This window comes from Botryllus schlosseri, chromosome 1, assembly GCF_051294905.1.
Source record: "Botryllus schlosseri isolate E-star chromosome 1, Bs_hap1, whole genome shotgun sequence".
Taxonomy (NCBI): domain Eukaryota; kingdom Metazoa; phylum Chordata; class Ascidiacea; order Stolidobranchia; family Styelidae; genus Botryllus; species Botryllus schlosseri.
The window spans coordinates 1,357,856-1,376,971 of NC_137236.1; the positions used below are offsets into that span (position 1 = coordinate 1,357,856).

General features: G+C 37.9%; 1 protein-coding gene and 1 long non-coding RNA gene across 2 annotated transcripts in view; one reads left to right on the forward strand and one right to left on the reverse strand.

Moving 5' to 3' along the window:
• LOC145448941 (uncharacterized) overlaps window positions 1-19,116 on the forward strand; it is a 507,956-nt gene that overhangs the window by 370,374 nt on the left and 118,466 nt on the right. The gene's annotated exons all lie outside the window — the stretch shown is intronic.
• LOC145445114 (RNA-binding protein 28-like) lies at window positions 144-8,099 on the reverse strand. The gene is made up of 4 exons (XM_080323283.1): window positions 7,311-8,099; window positions 3,092-5,330; window positions 2,214-2,449; window positions 144-1,191 (listed from the first exon to the last, which is right to left on the reverse strand). Exons 2-4 carry the CDS (start codon window positions 3,149-3,151, stop codon window positions 1,164-1,166), a joined length of 324 nt encoding a protein of 107 aa, XP_080179409.1. The 5' UTR covers window positions 3,152-5,330; window positions 7,311-8,099; the 3' UTR covers window positions 144-1,163.

Consider the following 19,116-nt stretch of genomic DNA (forward strand, 5'->3'; position numbering starts at 1 on the left):
TCTACGATATAAACGAAATAAAGACGTCAAAAAAATTTTGACTTTATGAACAATTTTGACAAATTTTGACCTAACGCTACAATTTTGACAAAATTGTGACAAATTTTGACATGTCAAAAAAAAAACGCCTTAGTTATGAGCTACATAATCACCGATTGTTTTCACACGGCTATGCACTGCATCCTTATTATTGATTCAAAATGGAGGAAGGAAATCATTCAATAATTCCAATTTTCCGTGGGCTTGAGCCAAGTTATTTACGTGGAAAATGGACATGGTAAATGCCTCAATTCGACTGGAGACACTTTGTGTATTGTACTCGTGGTTCGACCAACTCATATGACTCAAGGTATTCCATATGACTCGATTCAAGTGTCCCGTAACAAGTCGAGGAACTATTCGCGAGACAAAAGTTGGAGCAACGTATCATCAGGTAGCGAGCTCTAATATCCCTACTCTCCTTGATCGTTTTGCACCTTACGTTCCAAGAAATAAGACAGAAGTCTCAACACAAGCATGTGGGTTTTTCACAGACGCATAGAAACGGCCTATGACGTCCCCGCAAGATCAATCTTCAGGATGAGATAGTCTTTCAGCTTTGATTAAAATTAGATTAGTGGCATTTCACTCACTTCTGCTGCTACATACTGAAAGGTGTTGATAGAGAAAACCAACTTTAAGTATTAAGAAAGCAAAGTGATCTCTCTATAAATCAGCGATAACCTCTCTTTCCGTTTTTGTGGATAGGATTCGCTCATGCCACTTTGCTAACACACAATCAAAATGGCAAATCCTGTTACCGGTGCAATATTTTATATGTCACATCACAATTGCAGGATGTGGCGTAGGTAAAATATTTTGGTATTGGGTAAAGTTCACAGAAGGCTTAACGTAAAATTTCCGTTTAAACTGGATGACACATTTCTTACCACCTTGTAAGGTCTTCTGAGATAACTGAAATCTAACAAACCTGTCAGGTGTCGTTCTGGTGGCCTGAATCGGCCACACTACCGGTATTTGGTTTGCCATCTTTTTTCTTGAGTGGCCGAATCTTCACAAGATATTCTCTTGAAACGATATCTGTTGGGATCCGATTTAGTATCGGAACCATTTGAGAAGTCACCTTCGATTTCTTGCTTCCGTTCTGTGAGAAATTTCGCTGCTTACTGTTGTTTGATTTCAGGAGCTATCCTAGAAAAGGGGAATCGGTTGACATGACCGAGAAATACAGCCCACGTATCTGATATCTTAATAGATATATATAATCAGAAGTGGCCCCTAGGCTAATAGAGATGTCAATAGTGTAGAGCGGTGGTTCTCACAGCTTTTAAAGCGCCACCAAACTTGTGTTATTTTACATCTCAAGACCCGAGCCTCGCACATCGTAAAAATGCATTTCTGACACAAGTAAGCCTATGCAACGCTTTACGAGCACGTATGAATCAGAGAAGGTGCAGACAAAAAGACGATCAATATCAAAGTACCTGTACTTTTCCAGAGTACTCATGTAGATTTTGCCTACTTCCACTTCTGTTTAACCATATTTAAACGGAACCGCTTACTTTTTCAACTTTTGACGTAGTAAACTAGAAAGTCGTTTTGTGATAGATTCCCAAGACTTTTATGTGCACATTTACATGACGTTAAAGTAGCGTCTGTATCAAGGTCATCAAATATATTTTTAAAAATGGAACCAATTATTAAAAAAATATTTCTGGGCTCATTTTCAATTCATTAATTTGTATTATCATGTCTGCCATTTAGCGACAAGCCAAATTACACAGCGACGTGCAATTTAGTTAGTACATTGAACGCTCTCGTATTTGACATTTCGTGCTGGTGACATCATATTTTGTGCTACGATTGTTGATATACGCTGTTCTTTTGAATTCTCTACTAGTTGATGCCGATTACCCCTGACAAGTGTTAGCCGAATATATTCGTGTTCATTTCAATATGAATATACTATTCAATAGTTAGTTAATTGTATATTTAAAGGTCCTAGTTCTACTTCTAGTTTAGCATCTCAAAAATCATGTAGTTGCACAAGTTTGATAATTTATTCAAGAAGTGGTTATAGTTTCTGCATCATTGGCTGAATGATGATCAATTGTTGTCAAGGAGGAGGAATGGCGGCAGAAAATTGAACAGATACTGATGAAAGTTTATGTAAGATATGACATCACAAATATCAACATCACTTGGAGTTTTACCTGTTTTCCAGTGACAATTCAACTATTGGCGTGTGATTGATCCCAAAATGTCGGGATTGACATTGAAACTTCTCAAAGCTTTCTAAGCGTGTTCGACTCTCTGTGTTTGAAGTTGATGAATGCGCATCAGAGCTAATTCTAACTCCATGTATGTTAAAATTCTTCAGATGTCGCATCAGTAGGGATTCCGTCATAATTAGACCATGTCGATCTTTGTATTGGAACAGGAGAAGCTCCTGAAAACATGTCATCGGTTTATCGAAACACTCATAGAGTAAACGTGTTAGCCAATAGCAAAGAAAAGCTATACGGTAGGGCTGTTCAAAAATGACTTTTATTCCGGATTCCAGCCATTCACTGACTAAATTGTCATGTTACTCTAAAAAAAAAACGCTCCAAACCAAATTTGGTTAAATTCTAACAAGTATAAGCATCTGCATATCCAATTAACATTTAAAATTTATTGGAAAAAATTGAAAAAAAAAATTCAAATTTTTCTGTCCACCCCATAAAATTGTTGGGTTGTCTTTAAAGACGATGCAAAACAAATTTGACTCAATTCCAACTAGTAGAAGCCGAGTTATGTGAATGTGAGTTTTTCATTGATATATCTCGGATTATTCTTGAATTGTGTAGATTTGACTCAATCTTTATTTGAAAAAAATCTAGTTATAATTCTAAATCTAGCATAATTTGAAAAAAGTATGTAGCTTTGAGCTATCATTCTTATTCCAATCTAATTTGGATGAGTTGAAAATGATTTAATTGTCTAAATCTGGCTGAGAGAACCCCTGGACTGACCGTGTTAACCCTGGTTGGGCCACTGCTTCAAGATAGCCTAATTAGAAAGCATGCTAATAGTTGTGATTGGGACATACCTTCAACTTTTTGACACTTCCTGGAAGATTGTCAGTACAAAGTCGAGTTGTACGATCCATTTATCAGTTTGGCCCGTTTCACATTTTCAATTGTCACACGTTTCTTCCATTCTATTGCGTTGAGACGTTCAGTGGCTTGCGTTCCTACACAAATCACAGGTGGTAATGTGATCAGCATTGCAATTTTTTACAAGTGTCAACCATAGGTGGCGACTTACAAAATAGCTTCACGCAGGGTTGTTATGACTCGATTTTTTGGTGACTCGACATGACTCGAGTCATTTTTTCAAATGACTCGACCAGAGTCAATTTTTGTAAGACTCGAATGACTCGAACCAAGTCACATGACTCAAGACTGGGACGGCCAAGAAAGAAATTTCATTGTAACTTCGAAGAATAGTAAAGTCACCACATTATTGGTATGACGTCCATCAGTCCTGATACCTGGAAAATATGGCCAGGAACTGTTAAGACTGAAGAAAAGTGAGATATTCTATATCACTCAAGCAGAGTTGAAAAAAGTGGGTTGAATCGGATTGAACTCAAAACTGAACATTGAACACAATTACTGTGTTTCCATGCAGTGCCGATGGACGACCAAAAGGCCATGACGCATGCATTGTGCATGTCGGCCGTGTTTCCATGACCAGACCTAATCCAACCGTGTCTTAGCCGAACAAGGCTGACATGTGCGTTTTTATCTCACTTCTTCACTATAAATTTCACACATCACAAGACTGCAATAAAATGACTCGGTAGAAAGGAGCAGATACGAATTGATTTGACCATTCAATCAAACAACCCATTTTGACCTGGAACATGTAGGTAGGCCGAAATCGGACATATAAACATAGCCCTGGGAATGAGTTTTGGAAGTTGCAACGCCTTGCATTTAAAGCTCGAAAGCCCGTCTTTTTGAAATGCCGATTCTATCTCCTATCCCCTCATTTGCAATTCAGTATTTCGTAACACAGTATTATCAGTTGTTAGTTCGTTGTGTTTGAGTTAGTGAGGCATCTAATTTTCACAAGTTGTTAGTTCCAGAACAGTTATTCTGAAACGAGGGGGCGTGAAAGCATCTGCGAAGCTGCAGTCAAATGAAAAAAATGGTCGCACTCTGCGCGGTTTACCTCCAATTCATTATTATTGCTCCGTGTATAGGTCCGAATTTCATAGTAGAGGATTCTCACATCAGCAGTAATGATCAGGGCAATTATTTTTGACATGTCAAAAAAACTCAAAATTAGGTCAAAACTGTCGCGTTAGGTCAAAAAATGTCACAATTTGTTTACAAAGTTTTAACTTTTTGCAACCAGCATTTCGTTCATATTGTAGATTTCGCACTGTCAGTAAACTTTTCATTTGACATTTTACCGCTTGTAGCCTACTTTATAGGTCTACCGTTGTAGAAGGCCCATTGTCTAGTCATTGTGAATAATAAATTCAATTAATACAAATAGGTCGCCATGATGTTATGCTCAACGTACGGCAATATCCCAACTAAAGCAAGACTGCGTGGGCATTGCATGGTTCTTATATCAACAAGGATTATACTGCTACACATTTTATTTAATTCTACCATAATGCGTGATGTAACTACTGCAATTCTTCATAGGGCCAGATTTCAGTAAAATGAGTTTTTTCATGTAAAAATTTGTGAGTTATTGAGGCGGAAAAGTATTGTCAGGCCAAACTACTCGGTCAGGACAGACAGTTCCAACCAGAAGTGAAGATAAGTAGTAGCCCATAGTTCTAATGTTATGTGGGAAAACACCTAATTTGCATATGTTACGTCGAATTTGATCAGAATTAGTATTTTTAGGTCAAAATCTACCATTTTTTTTGGTACAAAAAACCAACCTAGTCAAAACCATCCATGTCATCAAACTCTCCGTTGGGACTGCCAGCATTCTGATTGCATTTGTAGTATGACAATAAGGGGGCGTGAAATTTTTCACTATCAAAAGGGGGGCATGCCAAAAAACTTTAATAACAGCCGTTTTAGATCTAATGGAAGTTGCAAATTTTGCGAAACGAGTACAGATTTTGGAAATCCAGTAGTTTGTTAAAGTCTGGTTACGGTACCGGAATAGTGATTTGAAATTACGTTAGACATGAACGAGTCTACCAACGTTTTCCTTACCATTCAGTGAGTCGATACAATTGGCCACTTTGTCGAAGGCGAGGTCTTGAATTGGATGAGAGCATGTCCATTGTCGATGGTGGAATCGATGGCGATCTGAATGGAAGATGTCAAAAATGTGATAGCAACGTATTGAAATATATGAATATGTGTTGGAAATTAATGTACCATTGTACACACTTGATATCAAAAAAGAAGCATCATCGCGTTTCTCATTAAATTCAGCTTTTTGGTATTTTCTTTCTACTTCCCCACACTTGCGACAAACAAATTTTGAGTTCAGTTTGATGTTTGGATGACTGTTATAGAGTAGGGGTCGGCAACCTCTGGGGTCATAATCCCAAGCAGGGTCGTCGTAAATTTCCGTGGCATCGCCATGACTCAACATATCTATCACTGTTTCAATTCAATAGTGAAAATAGGCTAATAGTTTGTTGTTCTTGATCTATGCTTAGTTTAGTTACCGCAAGTAGGCGTGCGGAACTAGCTCTCAACGGACGATGTTCAATCAGGTGGATTTCTGTCTGAAGCAGTCTTAAAATGGCCTTCACTTTATCATATTTTGTCGGTTGGTCGGACTGATACTGAGATGCCAACCGTTGAATATTGAGGCAAATCTATCCCTAGCGGCAAGTCTCAAGGTGTGATATACAAGCGTGTTTGTGAAAGCACAGCCTGTCGTAGTGGCCTGGCGGACAATGTTGAGATGACTCGAGTCATGACTTGAGTCAAGTCATACTTGAGTCACCTTTTTCGTACGACTCGGCGTTTCAGAAATGCAGATTGACTCGTGACTCGAAGCAAAATTGACGAGTCAATTTCAAGTCATCAAGAAATCGCTGTCGCTAAAAATCAATGTATACTAAAAAAATGTTTCTGATTGTTCTCGCTACGCTTCATTCAATGATTTTGCGTCTTACCGAACGTCCATTATTATATTACGAATACATTGACCGCTTACCGCCTTGCAGCGTACGTTGTCGGGTCGCAGTAGTAAAGTAATGTAACTAGGTATCTATCTCTGTTCTATAGACTGGTCATTGCTGCTAGGTGATCACTGTAACCAAATCTCCTGTATGATATAATATTCTAAATCGAATTTGAATATATTTGGTTCACAAGTTTATATTACTAGTCAAGCATTGTGTAGGCTAACTTTGTATTTCATGGATATGTTATTGGGTAATGTATCATATCAATTCAATTTCGCTACCGGTATCTCAGGTTTTGTGTTCTATTCTCTATTTTGGCTATTAAATTAAAGACTGCAAATATAGAACAGTTACGTATTTTACCAGTACTGTGCATTCGGGAGCTATACAACGCATTTTTACATGTATATTTATCTCTATATTCATCCCTCGATTTAAAATAAATGTCGACTCAATCTGAATTTTGAACAGCTAGCAAAATGCAATGTGATACTTTGTACTTTGAAAAGACAACTTGACTTGATTTGTGACTTAACTCGTGACTCGACTTGACTCGAGTGGAAATGTGCAATGAATCGAGATTACTTGTGACTCGAAGGTAGTGACTCGATCCCAGCACTGCTGGCGGAAGAGACTGACATGACATATTTTGCATCATTCACCAATGGCTCAGCAAGTACATGATACTACAATAGAGTAGTGCAAGACACAGATGGATAGCTTCTCGCAGCAGAGAGGCAACTAGAATGGAACATGGCGGTATTGAAAAATAATTTATTTGCAGTCCCATTATGGTAGTTTACTGTAGAAAATGGTTGCAACCTAAAATTTTATCACAATTTCATGTTTAATTTGATACAACATCATTTTAGAGCGCAGTGACCCTTGAAAAGAATTTTTGGAATATTTTTGTACGACAACATTTCTCAATAACTGTTGCTTCAGCAATACTTGAAAAACATTTTTTGCGTATTGGAAAACAAAATGAGGTCGCATGTAAATGCTGATTTTATTTTCGTTTTAATTGGGGTCGCCGATTAAGAAGCTGCCGACTGATGGTCTAGAGTAGGCCAGCCCCACAATACTGACGATTTTTTTTTGCGAAAAAACTGCTAATAAACCAATGATATTGGACCGCACATACCTGGTCGTAAGAGATCTTCCCTGCCGAGGTAAAATTCCTCTTGCCACCTTCCTCCTTGTTTTACTTCATCTGTTGATTTATCATCCTTTCACGTCTGCTCACAGCTTGATTAAGTCGAATCTCATTCCCATCCAAGTTGTTACCCTGTAATGGTAGTCACAAAGTCACACATATGTTTACAGACAGACTTGTACAATGGGGATGTTAAAAAAACGAATATTTTTCAAATTTCGTCGGCTTAATAGTCAAATAGTCAGGTTATATTTAAAAAAACGTTGCACACAAAATTTGACTCAATTCCAACCAGCAGATGCCGAGGTCATTCAAATTGAAATTATGCTCGTCTTTACATAATAGTAGTCACGGACACGAATTTCGTCACACCGACACGACCAAAAAACGTGTTCCAGGTATGTCTGAAGAGGCACGGATGTCTTTTCAACTTGTTTTGATCTTGACAATGGCCTATGATGGAGTGTGGATGAAGACATCGCCAGTAAACGAATAAAAGATATGACACGGATTAGCTGGAATTTAGTCCAACATCATTGAAATAGACACGTTTAAACGATGGTGAGATAATTTTCAAATAGAGTAGGACTACTTTGTGCGCTGAAATTAAATGACCTGACGATTTGACAACCAAGTCGATTAAATTTGAAAAAAAAAGTTTTTTTGAACACCCCCATCTTGCAGCCAATGCTAGCTCAGAATCATGACTACTAACAGCGTGAGGATGGCTTTTGAGCGTCAGAACTCCTATTTCAAGCTCGAAGCCGATTCTATCTCCAATACATCTAATTAATTCGTGATTCAGTAGTTTGTATTATCATCAGTTTATTAGTTAGTTGTGTTTTAGTTGGTACGGCATGGTATTTTCAAACGTTGTTAGTTATAGATCTGAATAAAGTTTGAAATTTTTGTGAAGTGAGTGCAAATCCAGTAGTTTGTACAAGTCTGGTTACGGTGCCGCAATAGTGGTTTAAAAGTAAGCATGGGCGTATCTACACACGTTTTTCAGCGAGTCGATACAATTTGTCACTTCTTCAAAAGTGAAGTCTTGAATTGGACGAGAGCACATCCCTTGCACATGCCAATGGTGGAATTGATGGAGACCTGAACACCAGATGTCAAAGTGACAGCAACATATTAAAATATACGAAAACGTGCTAGAAAACAATGAACATGTATCTGATCACCATACGTATAATGCATCTAACATCAAAAAGGAAGCATCAAGTATCTCATTAAATTCGACTTTTTATATTTGCTTTCGACTTCCACGCACTTGCCGTTTACACACATTGAGTTCATTTTGATTTTTGGATGGCGATTTTGATTCACATAATTGGAATTTTTGGTCAACTTGACTTGAGTCGAGCAATTTTCTTGAAAAATGGAAAATGACTCGAGTCAACTTGAAACACTTTATGTGTGGTGTCACCTTGTAGGCCTACTACAGTCATTGCGCAAGTCTCAATGAAGTCATATGACTCAAACATTATATACAACTTGATTGAAGTCTCGTGTATCAGGATCAATACTTGACTCTGCGACTCGAGTCAAGACGAGTCAAGTCATGACTCGATTTATTACAAGCCTGAATGTAGCCACGGTATTGTCATAAAAGGATATTGTTACGAAGATCTTGTCTATCCGCGTTCCTGTTGCTCATTATCAGTTACTCAAAAAGATGATTCTTGCCATTTTAAAAGCTAGTACTGGGAAATTATTACCAAAAGCCTGCGTCTCATTCAGACAATCTATTTGGTGAAACAACTTATACTCAAGTACTCATCAGAACTTCTACTTTTGAATATTACTTCAAGTAGTTGTAACAAGTCTCAAATCACCCATAATTGATGAGAAATTAAGGGGTCGACTTCAGACTTCCTACCAAGTGTCGGAGATTTATCTAGGCTCCCCCTTGTCATATCATCTGAGTAAGCAGTGTCTTATAAGAGCCCAGACGCGGGCCGTGCTACAAGTCGGCAGCTAAAGGATGGAAATGAAGAAAATTTGCCTGGTTTTAATGACCATGGTAGTCAACAAACACCATGAACACCACAAACAACAACATAATTACTTCTACTTCCACCACAAGATAGTGCAAGGCTTAGAGCTAGAGCTAGAAACTGTGTTTACCTATAGTCATACACATGTTAGGAGTGAAAAGAATGAGTATATCATGGTTTTTACTGGTGCTGCCAACAACCAGTGTTGGGATGACTCGAGTCACTTTTTTCGTATGACTTGACTTGACTTGGCGTGTCAGAAATGTGGTTTGACTCGTGACTCGGAGAAAATGTTCCGAGTCAATTTCAAGTCATCAAGTAACAGTGTCGATAAAAATGGCTGATCTCGCATATATTCGAATTGTTCTCGATACGCTGGTGTGACATGTAAGAGTGAGCAATCACTATTTTGAATGATAAGTATAGATTGAGGCTATGCGGTTATTTGAGTACTTTATCAGTTCTACGCATGCGTGGGCGATACGAAGCCTTTTTTTACATGTATTTTAAACTTGGTATAGTCGTCCCACGGTTCCAAACAAATGGCAACTTCCAAACAGCTCCCGGTATTAAAATGCGATGACGCGATCATGCTTCGTACTTCAAAAAATCAACTTGAATTGAACTATGACTTGACTCGTGACTTGACTCGACTCGACTTAACTTGAGCCACCTTTAAAAATAGGATGACTTGACTCGACTCGAGTCAAATGTCAATGACTTGAAATGACTCGTGACTCGAAGGTAGTGACCTGGTTCAAACACTGCCGACAACACGCCACTATTCGTATATGAAATCATGGATTTGCCAAAATAATATAATTTATAATTTACTCACTTTTCACCTCCTCGTGTGTCAGTTGAACATTTATGTTTGTCAGATTCCGACTGAACGATTGAGATTGTCATGCAAACGTATTTCACGAAAGAAATTTAGATGTATCGGAGGAACAGCATCTCAAATGAGATGTTATGTACGATGATATTCTGATGGCAATCCACTGTAATAAAAGCAAGAGTTGTTGTATAAAGTAGATTCAGTAAATGTATCTATCTATAGAAAGCGCAGCACCCGACCATATTCATCTATTTTCTATAGTCACAGGCTGAAATGGTCAGGTTTTCCTCAGTGTTACTCAAGTAGAAGTCACATCATACGTTTCTACTCAAGTACAATTTACAAGCAACTTGAAAGACAAATGCCAGTTTTGCCCGAAAAATGAAAACTGTTCAGGTAGAAGTGTAAGTAGTCCTAAATCATAACAACTCGAGTACGGTAATTAGTACTAGTATGCAAAACTTATTTGAGATTTAAGTACTTCAAAAAAAATTTAAATGACTTCATTACGGACCGCCACTGCTTGCAGATGACCTGATTTGGTTTTCTAGTTTATTTCACGTCCAAGCTTAGCAATGGATGTGTGTGTTTGAAGCGAGATGAAATATATTTTGAGCATCGGCGGCTACATCGGAATGATCAGCAAAGGTTTAGCTATCGGTTTGATGGGTAGTTCATGAGATATCCGGTAATAGTCAGGCTCTAGTTCAACCCACAATGGCAGGGGGCAGACTAGTACACCATACTCAACCAACCATTGGACAGGGAACTGCCTAATTTTTAAAAAAAGCAACTATAACTACTTATTTTCAAAACTAGTAACTAGAATTACTCATTTTTCAAAATTCGCCACTAGAAATAGAAATTTAATTACTCAATTTTTAACAATTAGCAACTTGAGTTGGAACTACGCTATTTTTAAAATCCGTCACTAGAACTAGAACTACTTGTTTTTCAAAACTAGCAATTAGAACTGGAACTACTCAAGTTTTCAAAACAAGTAATTGGAAATAGAAGTATAATCACTCAATTTTTGAAATTAGCAACTCGAGATAAAACCCGAACTCCGATCTTTTCAAAATCCGTAGCTAGAACTAGGTCTGGCTACTAAGGTGGAGTTAAAAATGGAAAATTTTGAATTTTAAAACGGACGCTTGATATGTGGTGCAAAATTAAAAAAAAATAATTCTATAATAATTTTGGGCTCGTGTACACTCTAGTTGTCGAAATTGACTAGACTTTACTATAGTCAACATGTTTAATGACTCAGTTCGAACGCGAGGCATTTAGCATGACTCTGACCAAGTGATATGACTCGAGTCTGAAACGGCCAAGACCAACATACCATTGCAATTCCGAAGAATAGTGAAGTAACCACAGTGTTGGTATTTCATCAATTGCTACTGCTACTTGAAAATGCAATCTGAGACTGTTCAAAATGCAAAAATCAGTTTATATGTTTCAAATGTTAACCATTCAATATCGTCAGATATCGTTATAAAAAGTAGTTTTACCAAGACTAAATCGAAACTGCGCAGTCAACGCAATGACTTCGACTCGGACTCGAGTCATAATATCATGACTTGGACTTGACCCTCTGCTCGCTGACTTGGACCCGGAATGACTCGATGGTGAATTAAAAATGACTCGACTTGACTCGAGTTGAAACTATAAAAGTAAGATTGACTTGGGACTCGGAGCCTGTATGGTTGTCACTAAATGACTAAGAACTTCAACGTCACAAGATTTGAAAATAATACGTTCTGTTTTGGAATGACCGCAAGATCAGACTACAGCTTCAATGACTACATCTACTTACTCAACCTTGTACATTGTGAATTTAACCTTCACACACATACCTACACACAATACTGAAGACTGTACAATACATAAACAGAGCACGTCAGCACCACAATACCGACAAGTTTGTGCTGAATATTGAATATTGGCTCTCACGTACCTGGTCATAGGAGGTCGAGACACAAATTACTCTTGTCCTCCTTTTGATTCTTTAGTTTTTTCTGTTGAAGCACATTGATAGCTTTGAATTTCACTCCCGTTCATGATCTTCCCCTGAATCAATACCCAAACACACACACTTACAGCCGGATTTATACATACTACGAATCTAGTCAGTCGACGGTCATTAACTACTGGTTATCCCGTAGTTCTAGTTCTAGTTACAATATTTTTAATGCGAGTAGTTCTAGTTGCATTATGGAATAAGTTAGTTGCGAAACTATAAAACACGTGTCACCGTTCTGTGAATCGTGTAACGGTGTTCTATTGTGCGTTGTTCTTGCATTGCTAGCTAAGAGTCATCACTACTAACAGTGGTTAAGCCGGTGGTGGGTTTTGATTCACGAAACCCCATTCATCGCAAGCTCGATATCCTGGCCTTTTGTAATGCCGAATCTATCTCCAATACTTGTTAGGTTGTTTGTGATTCAGTAATTCGTGTTATCCATTATTAGTCAGCTCTGTTTTAGTTAGTTGGTTTCAAGTTATCAAAGATAGTTAGTTCTATAAAATATAGTCTAGTTTTGGTTGCGAATTTTGGAAAATGAGTACCGTACAGATTTTGCAAATCCAATAGTTAGTAAAGTTCTTGTTGCAGCTCCGTAACAGTGGATTGAAAGTACCACTTAGCACGGACGCATATACATTAGTGCGGAGCACGGACCGGAGCCGGGTTTGATATCCGGCTAGCTTTTTTTTAATTTTGGTTTGACCGTATCGGAGCCGGATCAGTACTTCTTTGATGAGGCCAGAATCTCTATGGATAAGCATGACGTTTGTAACTAAATAACTACCAACCAACAACACGCAAGTAAGCACTTAGCCAGTGCGAAAAGAAACGAGCTATGCTTTTAAATTCATGGAACCACCGTACCGTGTTAGGTCGGATTTCCAGCAATTTTTGGCCGGAGCCGGATCAGTACTTTTTCCTGATACGGCCGGAGCCGGACCAGAGAATTGACAAACCGGATCGGAGCCGGACCAGAGAATTTGTCGATCCGCTCCTCACTAATATACATACTTTTAATCGCCATTCAGCTCGCCGATACAATTTGTCGTTTCTTCCGGGGTCTTGGATTGGACGTAAGCATATCTCTTGGAGTGGCTGATGGGCTTTGGCAGAGTTGCTGACGAACTAAACAATATATATTGAAAATGTGACAGCGACGTATTCAAATACACAAATACATGCAGAAAAACACGAGTTATACAGCATATAAGGATTCTTAATTTTTTTTTTTTCAAATTCAACTGACTACATGATAAAGTTGTTAGTATGGCTATAAAAACTCACTACACCAAACTTGGTTTATTACCAATCAGTAGCCGCGTTGCTACAAGAGATGAAAGATTTGGATATAGCCTATTATATAAAAATTAAATAATTTTTTTTCAATACTTTCTGATCACCAGGGTTGTAACCAAGTCACAAAGCTCCGAGTCACAAGTCAATCTCATTTTTATAGTTTTGACTCGAGTCAAGTCGAGTCATTTTCGATTCCCACCGAGTCAAGTCCGAGTCCAAGTCAGCGAGCAGAGTGCCGAGTCCGAGTCATGGAATTATGACTTGAGTCCTAGTCCAAGTCATTGTGTTGACTGCTCAGTTTCCAGATGAAGTCTTGGTAAACCCACTTTTCATAGCTCTGTTTGGTGATATCGAATGGTTCGCATTCATAATATGCCAATTTTCGTCAGTTTCAGCAGTTTATGGTCGCATTTTCAAGTACCAGCACCAACAGACGAAATCCCAATAGTGTGTTGGCTTCAGAATTACAATGAAATATCGGTCTTGGCCGTCTGAGTCTCGAGTCAATGACTTGGTTCGAGTCATGCGCAATGACTCGAGTCCAATTCGAGTCAGTACACAGAATGAATCGAGTCGAGTCATTTCCGTATTTTGAATAAATGACTCGAGTCAAGTCGAGTCATCAGAAAATCGTGAGTCTAGTCGGACTCGAGTCGAGTCATGACTCGAGTCATTACAACTCTGCTGATCACCCCATGAAATTTATAGTTTTTCGACAGAAACGCTGCCAAATAAATTTGGTCAATTCCAACCAATGGAAGCGGAGTTATTGCAGTGGAAAAATTAGGATATGAAAAAATTAATAACCTGCCCACCGTGAATACGACACCAATTATTCATATCCAAATTTCCGACTGCAATAAATCCGCTTCCACTGGTTGGAATTGAGCTAAATGTACGATTGATGTTGAAGCTTCTCAAAGCTTCAAAAGCGACTTTTCATGCTTGAAATTGATGAATGCGTATCAGAGCTATCTTCTAACTTCTAATATTTACGCAGGGATTTTTCAGATCTCGTATCACTCGAGATTCAGTGATAACTACACCGCGTCGATCTTTGTATTGGAACAGGAGAAGTCGCTGAAATAGGATGGCTTCGTTTTATCAAAGAACTCATAGAGTAAACATTTTAGCCGGTTCCAAAGAAGAGCAACACATTCGACTCCGCTATTTTGGACAGTGTTGTTCTGCTCCCTTTTGGCCAAATTAAGTCGAGACACTGCTTTGTTCAAGTTAACCGGAAATTTAATTGCTCCTTCGTGGCTGTGCATTACTGTATTAGGACTGTTCAAGAATAAGCTTCTTTCTGGATTCCAGCCATTCGGTGAATAAATAGTCAGGTTACGCTAAAATACGCTGCACACCAAATTTGGTTCAATTCTGACAAGTATAAGACTGCGCAGATCCAACTAAAATTTTCAATTTGCTAGTGAAGATATAAAAAAAACACAATCAAGGATAATAATTAGAGAAATATCAACGGAAAACTCGAATAACTCCGCTTCTACTAGTTGGAATTGACTGAAAATTGTTTTGCATCGTCTTTAAAGACAGCTCAAAAATATCATGGGGTTGACAGTAACAATTTGAATTTTTTTCAATTTGACCTAATAAATTAAATATTTGAATCTAATTTTGAAAAATTGTGTAGCTTTAGCTGTGATTCTGATCTAATTCGAAAAAAAACAGTCTAATTATAATTCTAAATGTAGTACAATTTGTACATAAAAACTGTAGCTTTTAGCTATCATTCTAATTCCAATCTAATTCGAATTTGAAAATGATCTAGTTGTCCCAATCTGGCTGAGAAAACCCAGTTATCGTGTGAACCCCGGTTAGAAACCCCTGCTGCAAGTTAGCTTAATGAGAAAGTATGCTAATAGTTATGGTTATGACAAACCTTCAGCTTTTGACACTTCTAGTAAGATTGTCAGCACATAATCGAGTTGTACGTCTGCATTTTTCAGTTTGGCCCGATTTGCATTTTCAATCTTCACACGTTTCTTCCATTCTGTTGCGTTGAGACCTTCAGGGGCTTGCGTTTCTACACAGAAAAATCACAGGTGGTCATGTAGTGTGCATCGCACTTTTCTACATGTGTTAATCGGGGGTGGCTACCTAGCTTCACGCTGGGTTGCTATGACTCGATTTAACGGTGACTCGACTTGACGCGAGTAATTTTTTCAAATAACTCTACTCGAATAAATTGATGTGTTGAATCAACTTGCCTCGAGCAATTTCTTCAATAGACTTGACTTTAGGATTAGCATATTCTGGAATCGGGAGAGGGGGACACTTTTTCAAAATATTTAAACTTGGAGAAGTCAAAATTATGTCAAAATTGTAGCGATAGGCCAAAAATTGCCTAAATTGTTTACAAAGTAATAACTTTTTTGCAACCTGCGTTTCGTTCATTTTGTATATTTTGCAGTGTCTGTGAACTTGTCATTTGACATTACACCGCTTGTAGCATACTTTAGGCCTGCAGTTGTAGACGGCCCATGGCCTGCTTATTGTGAATCGTAAACATTCAAATGAAACAAATAGGTCAACATGGTGCTCAACGTACCGCAATATCCCAACTGAAGCTACACTGCGTGGACATTGCAAGGTTCTTATATCAAGAAGTGTTGTGCTACTAAACATTTCAATCATCTTTACCATAATCCGTGGTGTAACTTCTGAAATTCTTCATAGGGCAAGATTTTCTTAAAATAAAGTTAGAAAAATTTTCAGTTATTGATGCAAAAAAAGTTTTTTTCAGGCCATACTACTTCGTAAGGAAAGATAGTTCCAACCGGAAATGAAGACAATTCCAACGTTATGTCGGAAAACAGCTCATTTGTATACATTATTTTTTAAAAGTCGGTCAAAAATGTCAACATATTGAGTTTTAGGTAAAAATCTTTCATTTTTAGGTTAAAAATAAGCCCAGTCAAAACCATACACGTCATCCAATTCTCCGTTGGGATTGCCAGCATTCTGATTGCATTTGCATTTTCCTTACCATTCAGTGAGTCGATACAATTTTAAACTTTGTCGAAGGTGAGGTCTTGAATCGGACGAGAGCACATCCCTTGGACATGCCAATGGCGATCTGAATAGAAGATGTCATAAATGTGACAGCAACGTATTGAATCTGAAACAGATGAATACAAGCAGGAAAATAATGTTCATGCATCTGAGATCTTATGATCATACATACAACACACTTGATATCAAAAAGAAACCATCAAGTTTCGCATTAAATTCAAATTTCTGATATTTATCTATTTATTTGATATTTTTGGTATTTGGCATCGCCATGACCCAACATATCCATGACTGTTTCAATTCAATAGTGAAAATCGGCTAATAGTTTTATGGTCTTGTTCTACGTTCACTTTAGTTACAGCAAGTAGTAGAGGTGGACCGATATCGACCTAGCCGATGATCGAGGCCAATGTTTGGAACATCGCTCCGAGTTCTCAGTCTCAGGGGCTGCGTGACAGATTGCCCTTGCAGGACAAGTTGAACTGGGTGAGCATGCAGTGAAACTATGCTTCGTGCATCACAGCCTACCTCTACTGGACTGATCTGTGATTCTGCGTCATCTTTTGCTCTTTGGGATATCCCACATTTCAATGAATGTGCACAATTGAGCAATATTTCTTTTCTAGTTTATTGATCAGCTTTCTGTGGCATGTACAAGAGACAACTACCCTAATCGAACAGAACAGAGTAGAACAGTAGGGCTGTTCGAAAAAATCTGTTTTTTTCTGAATCTTGTTGGCTGCATCATTAAATCATTAGTTTGGCTTAAAAAACGATGCACACGAAATTGGAATTCATTCCAACCGGTAAGCGCGGACTTCGTACAGTTTGAAAATTTTGAATATACCCAAAAATGCAAAAAAAATGCAAATTTTTGGTCAACCCCAAGAAATTGTTGCGCTGTCTTCAAAACGATCTAAAACAAATTTGAGTTTTTCTTGAATAATTCTGGGATTATCCTTGATCAGTAGATAATCCAAGAATTATCATCGAAAAACTCGAATGAATCTGCTTCTGCGAGTTGGAATAGAGTTAAATTTGCTTTGCATCGTTTTTGAAGACAGCGCAACACTTTCACGAGATTGACAGAAAAATTTGAAAATTAATTTTCAAGGCATTTTTGAGTAAATTCAAAATTTTCACACTGTACGAATTCTGCGATACTGGTTGGAATGAATTCAAATGTCGGAAAAAAAGTTTTTTTGAACGGCCGTACTGCACAGCTTGTCGTAGTGGTATGGCGGAAGATAGGGGCTTGGCGTATTTTGCACCATTCACCCAAGATTCGGCAGCTACATATCATACTGCACTATAGTTGTACCAGACACAAATTAATAGCTTTGCACAGCATACAGGCAACTAGAGTGGAACATGGCGTAACTAAAAAATCATGACTTTGCAGTTCCAATACAGCAGTTTTCTGAAGAAAATAGCTACGGCCAACAAAATTCATGATTTTATCTTAAATTTGATATCACTTCATTTTTGGGGCGAAGTGACCCGCGAAAACAATAATTTTTGAATATTTTTGTACAACAACATTTTTCAATAACTGATGCTTCAGCAATAGCCTACCTAAACATTTTTTGCATAATGGAAAATAAAATGCATGTAAATGCTGGTTTTATTTTCGTTTTAATTGGGATCACCTCTAAAGAGGTTGCCGACCGCAGACTTTGACAACTCGATAATTCTAGTTGTCTTATTTCACTAAATTAGATCGAAATGCCAGTAATCTAATTCTAATCTAATTTGGAAAAGTCCAAAATTTTCTAGTTTTTCAAGTCTGACCGACCGGTGGTCTAGGGTAGGTCAGCCCCACAATACTAACGTTTTTTGCTGAATATTAGACCGCACATACCTGGTCATAAGAGACCGTCTCTGCCGAGATATAAATCCATCTTGCCATCTTTCTAATTCCTTCATTTCTTTGTCTGCTCACAGCTTGATCAACTAGAATCTCATTCCCTTCCAGGTTTTATGGAATTATGTTGCCACATGGAACATGTACTTAAGTAATGAGTTAGATGCCAAAATTCTGTAACTAGAATATGGAGCATAATATTCAGCTAAATCACCACATTTTTATAATCTGAAATATTCCCTGTAGTCCAAGTTCGTAAGAAAATATTACATAAAAACTCCTTTCCTAAAGATTCTATGCGGCAGGTATTATACGCCACTATTTACCAAAATATTCAGGCAAACAGAAATGATAGGGAGAGTTATGAAATATTTTTACACACAGCGATTTCCATGGGCTTCACCTTCAGCTAAATTCTTGGCAGGGCACCAAAGATGAATATTTTCTCACTGGCTTGCTGAATTCATCAATTTATACAACATGAAAACATTCTCAGGTATAAGTAGCTCATTTATACAGACACAAGTTCCGATCTGCTTAAAATCAGCACTTGGATTTCACGGTTAAATGAGCAGAAAGCTTGTTTTCATCACGCAATAACTTGAAAACTTCATTCAAAATGGATGCCGGTAGCTATCTACTCAGCTATAGCATTTCAAAAGGTGACGAGTTAAATTTCAGCAAAATCTGCAACTTGATGGAGACCGAATTTCTTTTTGGTTCATTTCACA